Source organism: Aythya marila (assembly GCF_965140915.1).
Source record: "Aythya marila genome assembly, chromosome: 12".
NCBI lineage: Eukaryota > Metazoa > Chordata > Aves > Anseriformes > Anatidae > Aythya > Aythya marila.
In genome coordinates, this window is record NC_139053.1 from 4,376,335 (window position 1) to 4,390,607 (window position 14,273).

The window sequence follows — 14,273 nt, forward strand, 5'->3', positions numbered from 1 at the left end:
TCTAAGGTCTTTGGATGTCTCTGGGCATCACTCTGCCCAGTTCAGGAGACAAAACACACCCGTGGCCCAAGATGTAGAGCACTGCATGCCCAGAATGTGAGAGTCACTTCAAAACAAGGCATCATGCTGCATCACGGCAGACTGAAGCTGTTTTTTTCCCCTCCCTGTAGCACGGTTGCTGTGTGTCAGCAGAAAGTCCTCTTTGAGGAGGAAACACACATCTGAAAGATTGCTGTCCAGACTTCTGGAGTTCACAGGGACACAGCTGAAAATGCATTGATGGTATCTTTGACAGTTAAAAAGAAGCAAAAATTGGGTAAAAAGCTGAAGAATGTTAATTGTTTTTGAATTATCTGCTTAAGATTGTAATGGAATTTAGAGTTTCAGAGAGCAGTTAGTACTGCTGGGCACCTACTGCTGAGATGCACTGGAAAGGTCTTCTGCTCTGGTTGTCTACAGCTGAGGTTTTTTCTTTGACAAATTCCAGAAAAAAAGGTGGCTTAGGTTGTTAAACATAGATTTTCAGTATATATCAGCAGCAGGAGAGTCTAGCAATGTTATGGAAAAGCTGGATGTGTCATGTCCTCTACAGTTAATGTTTGGGTATAGAAAGCAGAAGCATGGTGTAAAGAGTATTGTTAGGATGCAGAATTCTAAGTTTTTATTCAAACACTTGGAAAAGACAAAGCATCCACCAGCTTTAGGAGGAGCCTCAGGTTGTAGTCCTGTTATTTTTGAAGGTAAAGCCTCAGCTGTGGTGCTGCTGCTGCTGTGCTTGGGGTCTTGCTGGGGAAACTTCACCTCTTGCAGCCAGTAGCTGCTCTAAGTAAGAGTTACCAAGTTTTTGCTGTGGTGGTTTTGTTTGTTTGTTTGTCTTTTAAATACCATTTGTTACTTTTTTCTTCCTAAAGGACAATGATTTTCCTGTGACAAAACAGTCAAAGAGGGGCCCAGCTGAAGCTAAAAAGAGGCCACAGGGATTATTCTACATAATGCCTTTTGCAATTTTTTTTCCCCCACATTGTTCTGGTGTATGTGAGACAGAAGGAACGTGGAATTAACCCACATTGGGATACGGTATTTGAAAGTTGTAGGAAACGTGGGCAAAACGTGCAGTATCCTCAGAAGGCTCTGGTTCAGCCTCGTGCTGCACTGCGGCAGCTCGCGGTCTGCAGCTGGTGAACAGTCCTCCTAATCCAAAAGCATTGGGGCATTTGGGGGAAACCTGGAACCCAGATCTCCTATCTGGAGAATTTACAGAATATTTGAGACTTCTGATTCCATGCTTTTAGTAGCGTTTTCTACTTCTGTGTTGTCCCATCTCTTCTCCTGACTTTTCCCTCTGGCCCCACTCCAGCACTGTGGGGATCTCCAAGTTCGCAGAATAAATTGGAGTTACCCGAGCAGCTCTGCTGAAGCTTCCTGACACCCCAAAAAGCAGTGAATGAACTCAGGGTTATGGTATTTTATTTGCAAATCTACAAGGCTTGAGGACGCCTTCCTCATTATTCTCTAGAGGAAATGAGCCATCTCCAAACAATGAGGCAGGAGATAATAAGGAGGCATTTTACCAAGAACCACATTTATCCCAAACAAATCTGATACAAGATTTTGCTTCTGGTTTTCCTAAGCTGTTTACCAGTGCATTTTAGGGGATAATTATTCTGGAGAGAACGTGTGCATGGGGATAGCAGCAGCTAAGTGGGGAAGCTATTGAGCTGCTACCAGGAAACTTTTTATGCAGCTGAAAGTGGATGCAAAGTGTGGTGCTTGGAAATGAGCAGCAGTGAAGAACCACTAACGCTGCACAGAGTGCTGTGCTGTTATGGTTTGTGTTTGAATGGTTCAGAAGAGAGACCTTGCATTGCTGCTGCTGCAGAAGTTGAGCTGACTGGCTCCGAGGCTTTCATACGTGGTTTCTCTCTGCCATCTAACCCTCTGAAAAATATAAGTAAACACACCTACTTGTCTAAAACCCTTTTCGTTTTGTCGATTAGATGAGAAATCCCCACTCCTGCAGCTGCCCTTCTTTCCCCTATAAAAATCCACTCCCATTGTTTCTTGTTTTGTGGGGAGCCTCCCATTCACTGGTAGGAACTTTATACTGACTTCTGCCCATTTATTGCAGTGGCAGATTTTTAGGAGCTTGTGTGTGAGGGGAAGGAGGAATGCAGCACTGCTGTTGTGTTTTCATTTGTTTTGATTTTACGTCCATCCCAACGGAGAGCAGGGCACCACTGAGAGGTGCTGCCAGGTGTGGCTTCCTACTGCTTTCTAATTCTGTGATCACAGAGAGCTCGATTCTGCAGTCCTTGCACAGACAAGTCTCCTACTGATTTCAATGGGGAATTTGCCTGCATCAGGGATAAAAGAGCGGGCCCCAAGTTGTGTGCAATGATGCAATCTGATCCTCCTGCTGTGGAAATTGATGTAATCGCATTCTCGCCCTCCCCCCTTTCGCAACCCTTCTCTCTACCAACCCTGGTGGCTCCTGGGGGGCTTCTCACCAAACGGGAAGGATGCAGCTGTGTGCCGAAGCGGCAGGGGAGGGGAGGAAACCTGCTCGAGAAATTTATGAGGGGTTGCCTCCGAGATGCAACCCTAGAAAACGGCTAAGAGCACGGACCTGCCCGCGCTGAAAAATCCCATCACCTGCTTTTGCTAAGTGAGCAAACGCTGCTTCTGTGCAGTTGTGATATACGTGACATGTCCTCGTGCGTGTGTTGTAAGGTTGAGCTCATGGTGCTGTGAATTGCATGATCTCATCGCTGCCTGTGCTCATTCAGTGCAGAGGGACAGGGTGAGCTTTTTTTTAGGGCTCTCTGTATTGTTGCTGGTGACAGTGTGTTTTCAGCAGTGCCTTTGTGCCCTGGCACAGCACAGGTTGCTTGGGAATACCGGACCTCGAGAATGCTGCGCTTTGTTGCTGGGCGAACCAGGCGACCTCTCTGCTGCTTCCCTCTGCTTTGCCATTTATGTGGGCTTTGGTTGTAGTTTTTTTTTTCCTTTGGGAATTCTAGGCTCAGCTGAATTTGTTCTGTGTTTTGCGGAAGAAAGAGCTTGTTAAAGAATTCCCTGATGACTTTGAAGTGAACTATTTATTTTCTCTCAAGGGTTATTCAGTGTAGCCATTTGCCCCCTCTCCTCTGTTTTTTCACCCCAGTGTTTCCTGAGCTACAAGCATTCTTGGAATATATTAGTTGTAATGAGTTATGTGGGCATCAAAAGTTTTCTTTGAAACTATATGGCATCAACATCTGTTAGCTCTTAGAGAACAGAGCCGCAGACAAAGGGGCTGGTGGGGGGAGGGAGGAAAAAGATATTAAATTCTGGAGTATGAAGTCTCCGTCTCAAAGACTCAGGGGGAGGGGAAAGGGAAATCTTCTAAACTCCGTGGCTTTGATGTGGTGCTCTGGCCATGGGATTCCTTTTAGGGGAATGTGCGTGGCAGCCGGTCCCGCACGGCCGCCGGCCTGCCCAGGGCCCTGTCTGGCTGCCCCGGTGCTCCCAGCCTGCTGCGAAGCCCTCAATGCTGCGGCACCATTTAACCAATGCAGTGTGCTCGGCGTTCAGCTGTTGGGCTGGGGAGTCAAAATTCCTAAAAATAAAGGTAACTCGTAAGTTTAAAAGGAAAAAAAAAAAAAGTTTAGAAGGGAACTTTTTATTTGCTTGTAATCCTCCTGACCCTGTGGGTCAACACGCAACTGTTTGTCTAAATCAGGTTTTCAAATGGTGTGTGTCTGTGGTTTTTTATTGCCTGTAATTAAAAAGCATGTGTCTGTTTCTGTGCGCGCAGCATCAATCAGCATTCAGGCATGATCACCGATGCTGCACTGCTTACAGGAATGTGTGGGGATGGGCTCTGCTTTCTCTTTTATCTTTGTCTGCAGAGTCTCTCAGTTGTTTGTCCTACGTGCCAGGGAGCAGAGGAGAAGAGTAAAAGAAACCTCTGTGTCTGTCTTCTGCTCTTTTTGGCTCTGTTTTTAGCCATAATGCTGGTGGCATTGTGCTACGCTGTGACTTCCTGGCCCATTAAAACCTTGACCTGTTATAAAATGATTAGTTGACATACCTGGGCTTTGGGGACAAAGAGGTGGTTTAAGAAGGAATGTGAACCATCTGTTTTGCCAGCACCTCCTGTTGACAGATTTATGGATCAACATTAGCATATGTGTCCAGGGTCACACACCTGTGCTTCCTAACAAGGTAATATTATTTAGCAGGGTATGTTTTCATCCTGAGGATTCAGAGCTCTCTGCAAAGGTGGGCATCAAGAATTCTGTTTTACAGTTGAAAAATGAAGGCACAGAGAGATTTAAGTGACTTACCCTACACCACACAGTGAGTCTGTGGTGGAGCAGTTATTGAATCCAGGTTTCCTCCAGCTGCATAAATATACGTCATCCATTAGCAGGAAAGGACTTAAAGCCATAAACATAATAGAGGAGCATTGATTATCATTCTAGGGGAGCTTTAAGCCCTTGTGCTGTATGAAAACCTGTGCTATACAGGAAGATAGAGGCTATCATCAGCAGAAAGTTTCAAAATGCAGTATGTTAAATCTGGAATGGTCACTGAAGCCAGTAGAAAGAGTCTCCTTGATTTCAGTGACCACATCTTAAATGAGCAAGTTATTTTGTAGTCAAGCTCTATAGCCATGTTCTGCATGCTTGTTTCTCCACATGTGCCTGGGTAAAATCACCTCGGTGCACTTACGTCTGTTTGTTAAAGAGTTTCTTGGTAACTAAATCTATCATGAAAGGGAGTTGAACAGAAAACCAGATTTATTACATAGCTACGCCCATCTGTCTGCTGTGATGAAGAAGCCCAAAATAAGCAATTTGGAGGAGTTACTTTGCTTCCCAGGCTGGAAGTTAGGTGAAGATTTCTCTTTTCTCATTCATGTCCTCAGACTTGTTCATCAGTATAATCTACATTGAGGAAGAGATCTTGGGGGAAATGGGACAATTGATTTTGCAATCAGGAAATAGGTTAGAGGACAGCTAGAAGAACAAAGTAAAGTGAGTTCATTTTTCCGTCCGAAGTAGCTTCAACATGAATTTAAATTTTACAGAAAACAGTCATTTCTTGTTTCAGTTATTCATCTCAAAGAAAAAGATCTTTTTTAGCTGGAGATGGTTGGACCCTTCATCTGGAAAGTAACTGCTGAATCCATAGGTCTATTCATATATACAGTTGCTTTCAATTATATAACCTGTTATTTGACAGAAGTCCTTGAAAAACTGTCTCTTACCCTATCACCTTGAAAAGAAGCCATAATAGTTCTAGAATTCCTATAATCATGTTAATGGAAGAAGTCACTTTGCAACAGCTAGCAGGAGTCTCTAAAAAGCCATGAAATCCAGGGTTAAAACATCATAGGACCAGTAATCTTCTGTCCTGAAACTGGAACAACTTAAACCAAACTGCCCCCTCAGTGGGTCATCTCGCTAACTACAGGGTTTAATGCACACTGGATAATTTTATCTGTTGGCACTTTTACTTGTAGTTGGCAAAAATAAAAAAAAAAAAAAAATCCACGTTAAAGATATTGTTGGTTTTTATTTCTCCCGTGGATTTTTTTTTCCATGTAGTATTCAGGATATATACTCACTAGCACATTTTCAACAGAGCACAGGAATCTTACAATTCACGTTAAGTGGGCTGGTTGGTAGCTGTTGTTGAACACACATCACAGTGGCTGGCCGCTAAAAGAGGATGCCCACTTGCCACTGTGACAGAGACAGAAAAGCTACCTGCGAAGAGCATGTTTCAGCATTGCTGCTACCTGATTTTCATAGGCTAGAAAGCAAATGTGTCAGAAGAATGAAGAAAGGGTATGTGTTTTGTCCTGATGGAAAGCTGGTCCAGGCATTGGGTTGGGACAAAAGAGATTTTGCCTGCATGTTGCAAACAGCCTGGAGCAAAAAGCACCACGTCTATATTTACTTTCTTCATCAGGCGTCCTTCATGAAGGCTCTTGCATAAGTGTCCTGCTGCTCTGTCCTTTTGCTTCCTCATCAGCCTCATATTCCTACAGATGGGGTATCCTTAAAAGTGTATGGTAACTACTGCTCGTACCCATCTGAGGGTCTGTAACATGATATAAAGGTATTGGGGATATTTTTTTGCCTCGTAAGCTTGTAATAGTCCATGTTCCTTTGTAACTGGAGATTAGAGGTTCTTTTGGTCATCCTGTTTTTATCTTCACAGTATTTTGCTAGTAACTGGAACTGCTCTACAGTCACCTTCTGTGAGGTGAGACTGTGGGGGCTCCAATTCTGGCAAATTGGTGGGTTTAGATGCTGTGATTTCAAACACTGTTACTGTATTATTATGGTTGGGAGTTGCTGCTTTACTGCCGTAGTTTTTTGACTGGTGTCTTAGTGTGAGCTTTGTGCTAAGGTACGAAAAGGTGAATTTCAGTAGCTGATGTGCTATACCCATTGCAGTCTGCCATCTCTGCTAGGAAGACAGTAAGACAGTAACTTGAGACATAGAGGCCATATTGGCAGATAAGGCACTAAAATCCTAAACCACAGCAGCTTAGCACGCTCAAGATCATCTATCAGAGATCTTAGAGGAGAAAACAGTTTTTCTAACAACTCTACCTGCTGTGATTGTATTATAAAGAAATTTTATCTGAGAGAAATCTCCATGCTTGGTGGAGGAAGAAAAATCCAGCTGTAATGGATCACAGAGCACCAGGTTCTTATTTCAGAGAAAGAAAGCATCGCGAAAGTCGAGCTTGCTGCTTCTGCTTAAAAACCTGCATTATTGCAGTTGCTATGCGTATTTTAATGTTGGTCTAGGTTGAAGTCACCTTGACTCTCCAAGTGTGAGCTGCTTTACATTTTCTTTATAGGAATTTGAATCCTAGTGAATTGTCCTTACTATTAAATTATCTGGAATGACAAACAGGAGAAAAAAAAAAAAAAAAAAAAAGATAGGGAAGAAAGCAGTTCACAGTTAAAAAGGTAAAGCAAAGGTAAAATTGGTCTTAAGTGCAAAGGTAAAATATGTCTTAAGTTCAACCTTGGACTTAAACCAAGGCATAAATGTGTATTGCTCTATTGTGTTTTCTATATGGTATGTGCTTTAATTCTTCATTACATTTGCCTGGTTTTGATTTTCATTATAATGAGGCTTGGAATACATGTTTTACCTGTGTAAGGCCCTATGTATATAGGTTACTTTATGAACAGGGAAGGAATCTCTCGCCTTACACAGCTTCCAACTCTAATACAGAAGCATATGGTATATTTGAAAAGGCTTAAGAGGGGGATGTTTAAACATTTTTGGAAGAGGATGGTAATATCAAGGCTTCAAATGAGAGCCAAATGCATACACAAAAAATGTATTCCTAAAACACTTTGTGTTTTGCCTGTGACTAGAGTTATTGCAGAAATTTATGTGTACAAACTTCCATTTTATGCATATTTGACTGCATGAACTTCTGTGTGTGAAAGCTGCTTACCTAGGGACATGTCATCTCCAAATATGTCTGACTACAAGTGGTTTAAAATTTATTACCTTTAATTTTACAGTTTTAAGGCTAAGTATGAAACTATTTTATTGGAACAAGTGATGATCATCTTGGATATCCGAATATCTGTTTTTTACTAATATTACTCTAAAATATATATATATATATATATATTTTTTTTTTTTTTTTTTTTTTTTTTTTTTTTTTAGTAGTGAATGCTAGGCTTGAGCTGACCATAGTTATATATGGTTATGTTTCTGGTCCATGGGAAATTTCACATACCCACAGGGGGGAACTAGGTTCCTCCCATCCCTTGTTTTTCAAAAAAATCTCTTACCTCTTTCTTTTCATCTGGACAAGATTGAACAAACAGACACAAACCACAACACTTTTCTTGGGTTTGGGTGGGTTTCCCAAAGCATCCTTGAGAGAGTAGGTTTTCCAAATATGCTAAGGATTTGCTATATGAGAATCAGACTTCATTTTGGAAACCTGGCATTTCCCAAAGGTGAGACTGGAGTGCTCAGAATTGCCACTTTACAGCTGACAAAGCCTTCAGTTGTTTGGGTGAAAGACCGAAGGGCATCCTCACTCTCTTGAACCTCTATTTCTTGGGATCATTTTTAGTCTACGTCAAGAATGGAAGTTTGTGTATAGGTTACATGGCATTCTCACTGGCAGCTGCTTTAAAACCACTGTCAAATCTACTCCCACAAGAGTTACCACATGTCTTATCCCTTGCAGTCCTGTTGTGAAACAAGTTTCTTCAACTTTGCTCTCTCAAAAAGTACTGGAACTTTATTGCATCAATATCAGAATAAAGAGAGAACAAAATACATTTCCTTCAGAATGGCAAAAGTTGAGAGGAAAGTTTTCTTGGTTGACAATTTGTCATTTTACATGTGTTTTACTTGGGAAAAGTGGTGAATATGATACTTCGATAAGAATTTCACTAAAGCAGAAAGTGTGTGTGTTCCTTGCCAAAAATGTTGAAAATTGAAAATTGAGTATCTTAAGGCTAAATCAAAGGATTTTAATGAGATGTTTGAAGAAGGAGAGGTAAAGTGACTTGTTTCTACTGGAAAAAAGCAACACCTCCTTTTTGAAAAATGTTGATTAACACTGTATTGGCTGTGCTGTAATATAGGGAGTAGGGGCTTCCAAATTTAAAAATGTGCTTGCTGTGATGATAACCTACCTAAATCAAAGGTTACCCTTAGATATACCTAATAATTCTATGGACGAAGTTGTCTCTACTTACATTAAGAGCAAAACTGTGTTAAGCAACACCTTAGAGCAAACACGTCTGCTAAAATTCATGTTATTTTCACTCTGTGGCTTGGGCCTTTATGTGGTAGGTATCGTGGAGAGTGGCATGAAAAGGCAGAGCCAGGATGGAAAGAAATTGTCACAGTGGTAACAAAGATAAAGAAACCAGTGGGCATGGGGGCTGGGAGATGTGAACACAAATACAAGTGTGCAGAGCCTGGAAGGTGAAGACAAGGAGCTTGACCTCAATGTGGAAGCAGAAGGGCATCAAGGCAGTGAAGGACTACAGTGAGTGATACCGGCACGTTGCTGGAACGGCGGGTGAGGGTTTGGGTGGCAGCTGTTTCAGAGAGCTGCTGAAAAGCAAGTCAATAGCTAGAAGCCCCGGAGTGAGTCCTGGCCTCAAGTCCCAGAGACTTGTATCAATAAGAAAACTGCACAGGGCAGTCAGGGCTGAGGTTGGGGTTAAAAAAATAAAATTCCCGGTGAGTTAGAATTCATTGGAGTCTGATTGCACAGCAAAGGTGGGACGCGAGTGATGAGTGCCTGACTTGTAACCAGCTGAATAAAAGCCCTGGGGTGTGGGAGCTTTTCAAGATTGCTTTTCTTCCTCGCGTACGCGTATGCTCAGCAGCCTTTCTGAGGGAGTTGAGCTGCTTAACTCTGCTCCCCACCCTCTTTGGTCCGAGCCGTGTACAGCAGCACCTATCCGAATGGGGCACATGGGACACCAGGTCCGCTCCACGCAGGCTGGGCAGGCAGCCGTTCGTAGTTTTGAAGCAGATGTTTGAGCCTGAATTTTAGATGTTTGGGGTGATTTGTGTTAGTGGCTAACACAGGCCAACTTATTTGTCTGGGAAACTCCTGGTGAGGTACAGACACCTATTCTCAATGGGTTCCAGTTTAGGAGCCTACAGAAGTGGCATGCTGGAATAATCCTTCTACATAAATGTTTCTTCTCTTTCTTCTTTCAAGTGCTCGCTGACCTCACTTATATAGTATTTCACAGGGTACATCTGGTTTTGGTTGTTTCATGACTCAGTGTTCCAGTTTGAAAATGCAGTGTTGTGATTTAAAACATCATGTCAGGACAGTGATGTACAACTACCTATGACCTAAATGTTGTTGCTTTTGCTCTCCCCAGCACCACTCCTGCCACGGGACGTGCTCCTGCAGCTGTGCAGCGTGCAGGGAGGCCCTTGCTGCGGAGCCACCACCAATGTTTTTGTCCCCTTGAGCCCATGTTTCCTTTGTGCCCAGACATTTCTCCCTAGGGTCAGCCACTCCTACCTGGCTATAGCCCTCTCTTCCCAGTAGAATTTCTTGAGCTTCAGGTTATGCTTTATGTGCTTACCCTGTGCTCTTGCTCCGGTCTGTTTTCTGAGTTGGACTAGCTGGGGGTAGGTGCGCTATTTTGTTCACATTAAGGCAGTTTTTACAGGTGACTGGGAGAATACTCCTCCTGCAGAACCAGCTGCAATCAAAATTGTTTTCTCTGATACTGGCTTAGCTTCTGTACTTGTTGAGTATGAGCTTGCATAAACTACCCAAAACCCTTTTGTCAAGCAGGTGCATTTTGGTAGTTATCCAGGTTGTGATGTGTCTTAGAAACTCTCTTGGTTCCTTTTTTTTTTTTTTTTTTTCTCCTATAAAAGAAGAGTCATTGCTGATCAATGATACAGTTTCTCCCTCTTTTTTTTTTTTTTTCCTTCCTGTAAAATCTTAAGGGTTGCTCACCCCTTTCTCAGATACACATCTGTCTCTCAAAGACAGCACATGTCACAATCTTACTCTCACTGAGCACATTTGAATGGGAGCTGAGGAATTCCACTTAAATATGTCACCAAACTGTTCAAATGATACCCTCATCAGTTTCAGGATGGGTTGTCAATTTGTGCCATTTAACAGCAATATTACGGTACAACATCATAAAAACACTTTCTAGAACGTGGTGATTTATAATAATATGGTTTAAGGGGAAAATGCTTATTAGAAATTTCCTTGCATTAAGTTACTACTTCAACTTAAATAACTAGGAGCTAGAAAAGGAGTGAAACTAGACTAGAATATATGTCGTGGTTTAACCCGGCCGGCAGCTAAACACCACGCAGCCGTTCGCTCACCCTCCCCCCTCCCTCTCTGGGATGGGGGAGAGAAATGGAAAGTGAAGCCTGTGAGTTGAGATAAAGACAGTTTAATAAGACAGGAAAATAATCATAACAAAAATAATAATAACAATAATAATAATAATAATACAATGGTGATAATAGGAAAGTAATAATAATATGTACAAACAAGTGATGCACAATGCAATTGCTCACCACCCGCTGACCGATGCCCAGCCTAACCCTGAGCAGTCTGGACCCCTCCCCCCGGCTAGCCACCCCTATGTATTGTTTAGCATGACGTCAGATGGTATGGAATACCCCTTTGGCTAGTTTGGGTCACCTGTCCTGGGTCTGTCCCCTCCCAGCTCTTACTGCACCCCCAGCCTGCCTGTTGGCAGGACAGAGCGAAAGGCTGAGATGTCCTTGGCTTGGTATAAGCACTGCTCTGCAACAATTAAAACATCGGGGTGTTATCAGCACTCTTCTCATCCTAAGCCAAAACACAGCATTCCACCAGCTACTAGGAAGAAAATTAATTCTGTTCTAACTGAAACCAGGACAATATAAAATATATTTACTTAAGAACCATGTAATGATTAACAATGAGAAACTAAAGCAGCTGGTTTGTAGAATATCAATGCTTCACTCTGCTGGCCTATGCTTCCCTCCTTTCCATTGAGTTACATGATGGTGCATTTTACATCAAGAAATGTATGCTAAATTTTAAGTGACGTCTTTTGAAAAATCATTAAAAAAAATAATGACTTGCGGTTTTGGAGAGGCTGAGATTAACAACTATTTCAAGGGCAACATTTGTTACCCGGGCACACTGCTTGCTTTCTTAAAATATTAAGAGATGAAGGCTACCAACTAGATAGTAGTCTCCTCAGAGGAACGTCACAATTAAGCTCATACCTACTCATTGCATAGTCACTGGTCAGAAAGTCAGAAATGCTTTTCCAAGAGGGCAGAAAGGGGAAGGAGCAAGAATTTTGATTTCAGTAAAAAGCAGCTATTAAATATTTGGCATTGTGGGACAGAGCTGAAGGGCCGTATATGCCATGTAGTCACTTCTAGGTACCTCATTATCTGTGAGAGCAGCCAGGTGTGCTCTCAGCTTCCTGGAAAATGATGACATGGGGGAATTTTATCAAATGAAAGTATACCAACTTTTGCAAGGCCCTGGAAAGGCCATCTTCCTGCAGAAATATGATAAGTTATGCCAACAATTCATGGCTTCTTTTTGTTCACTATGTCCGTTTCTTCTGTATATTAAAGTCAGGGTTTGATATTAATCAGCACTTGTTCAAAAGGGGGCTTTTCTGCTGGAACAATAACTCAAAGAAACAAAGTTTTTGTGATTTGGAAAGCTAAATCCAGACTGACAGCTTTTATAGCAGCATTGTGCTGTGCAAAATCCCAGCATTTTGGATCAGGTTGACAGCATTTCTCAGTGCCTTTTGGCCCAAGAGTTCCAGCTTTCTATCAGGGTATCTGCTCATGAAGAGAACAATGTTCTCAGGGTCTCTGGGCTAGCTAACCAGTAGTATTTGTGGAATCTGATTTTTAAAATGCCGCTGCAGAAATTGATACTGAAGAATTCCTGAGATATGCTTTTGTGGCTTAGTTACTTTCTGATAACTAATCTCAAAGAATAACATTTAGGCATGTGGAAGTTAGAAAAGAACCTCTGTCAGCTTCTTCAGGAAAAAGAGATGAACTGTATTCATCATGATAAAACTGTTAAAAAATAAAGCAAATGAGTACAACCAGATATTCATTTTCACAGGTTTTTCTCTTATTTTTACCTCAAGCAAAAAGCTTCCTACTGTCTACTTGCAGCCCCGGGTTAATGCTGCGAATGCTGGCTTTGTATTCATGATATATTTTTGCAGGTGAAGTTAAAATGGCTATGAATGGTAGCACTTCAACTTTTTAGGACCATATCCTTTTTTGTTGCCATAAATATTTATCAGTGTCAGTGTGTGTGGAAATCTAAGGAACATGATTATAATGTAAGATCGATGACATTACAGTAATGTGTGGAGTGATCAGAATTAATGGAAGAAGGCAAGATGTGAGGTTAGTTGTGATTGCTTATGGTTTAACTGGGGCAGAGGGATGGAGCTGGAAAAATCTGTTGCTAGTAGGAGACTAAAAATGCTCTTCAGGCTCTTTATAAGTGGGATTAGCTCCAAATTGTACTGATGCCCTTTATTACTACTGCAGCACCATTAGAGAACTTTTCTGGGGGGCTGAGATAAGATCATCTGCATATCTATGGCCTCTGCTTCTGTGTTGCTCCAAACATACTGGGGCTGACAAAATTTCATTAATTTCAGGACTGAAGGATCAGGCATCTCTTCAGAGCCTGGTATCTGCTTTTCTTGGGTGACCTCTGGCATATGAAAGTTTTCTGTTTGTTGGTGGAACCAAGTGATAACATTCCTCTGTGGGTAGTGAAGGGCTTATTTCTCCTTTATCGTTTCCGTTCACAGTTTTTTTATCTAGCTTGATTGACAGAATGTTGAAATGCTAAATATTATAATCTATTTTGTAAAAAGGATTTGAATATGAACACTTTTTTCTATTGCCCAGTACAATCTGTTCATCTCCATTAAATTTTTGTTCTAAAGTATGTCCAGAGCGTTCTAAAATAGCATCAGATGCATTAACTACCACTAATAAAGTGATTAACTTCTTTCCTGGAAAACAGCTTTTGTGCTCCTGTTAATGTTTTTATTTAATCCTGATGATATATATATATATACGTATATATATATATACGTATATATATATACATATATATATATACGTATATATAATGCCTTAATATTTTGTATATAGTATATTTGTCATTAACTTTTATTCTCTCTCTCTTTTTAACAGGATTTATCTGGGGAAGGCTACAGAGACGCTATTGGTGATGAGCACTTTCATCTAGAAGGTATTTAAGGAACAAAATTTCTTGGTTAATGTTAAGGGATATTGGAATAAGTCATTGAGCAAATCGATATAGGAATGTATACATGACAGTGCAGCTCTTGATATGCTGGTGTGTCATTTGCTTGGCAGAACTGATAAGATAGGATTAGGGTATTATTTCTGTATCTCCTATGATCATGCTCCTAGAATCAAAAAGTCATCCCGTTGTACCACAGAACCCAAATGTATTCATTAAGTGGCTCAAACCTTTTGTCCAGCTACTTCCATTGGCAGTGGAAGCAGTGGTAAATAGTGCTGTCTCCAGTAGAAGCAGTCAATCACTGGAAATGTTAGCACTGGGTTTTGTGTTATGTCACACACCCTTCTGTGATACACAAGCCAGACTTGGAAAGTCCTACATTAATTTCTAAAAGACTGAAGACTTCTACACAATATATTTCTCTTGAATATGAACGGAATCATCA

General features: G+C 41.4%; 1 protein-coding gene across 2 annotated transcripts in view; it reads left to right on the forward strand.

The window, feature by feature from the left end:
- The window catches only part of NKD1 (NKD inhibitor of WNT signaling pathway 1), a 111,251-nt gene that overhangs the window by 56,107 nt on the left and 40,871 nt on the right, over window positions 1-14,273 (forward strand). For both annotated transcript variants that reach the window (XM_082769974.1, XM_082769975.1), the window contains exon 4: window positions 13,753-13,810. In XM_082769974.1, coding sequence (XP_082626100.1) covers window positions 13,753-13,810 — 58 coding nt within the window. The remainder of the gene's footprint in view (window positions 1-13,752; window positions 13,811-14,273) is intronic.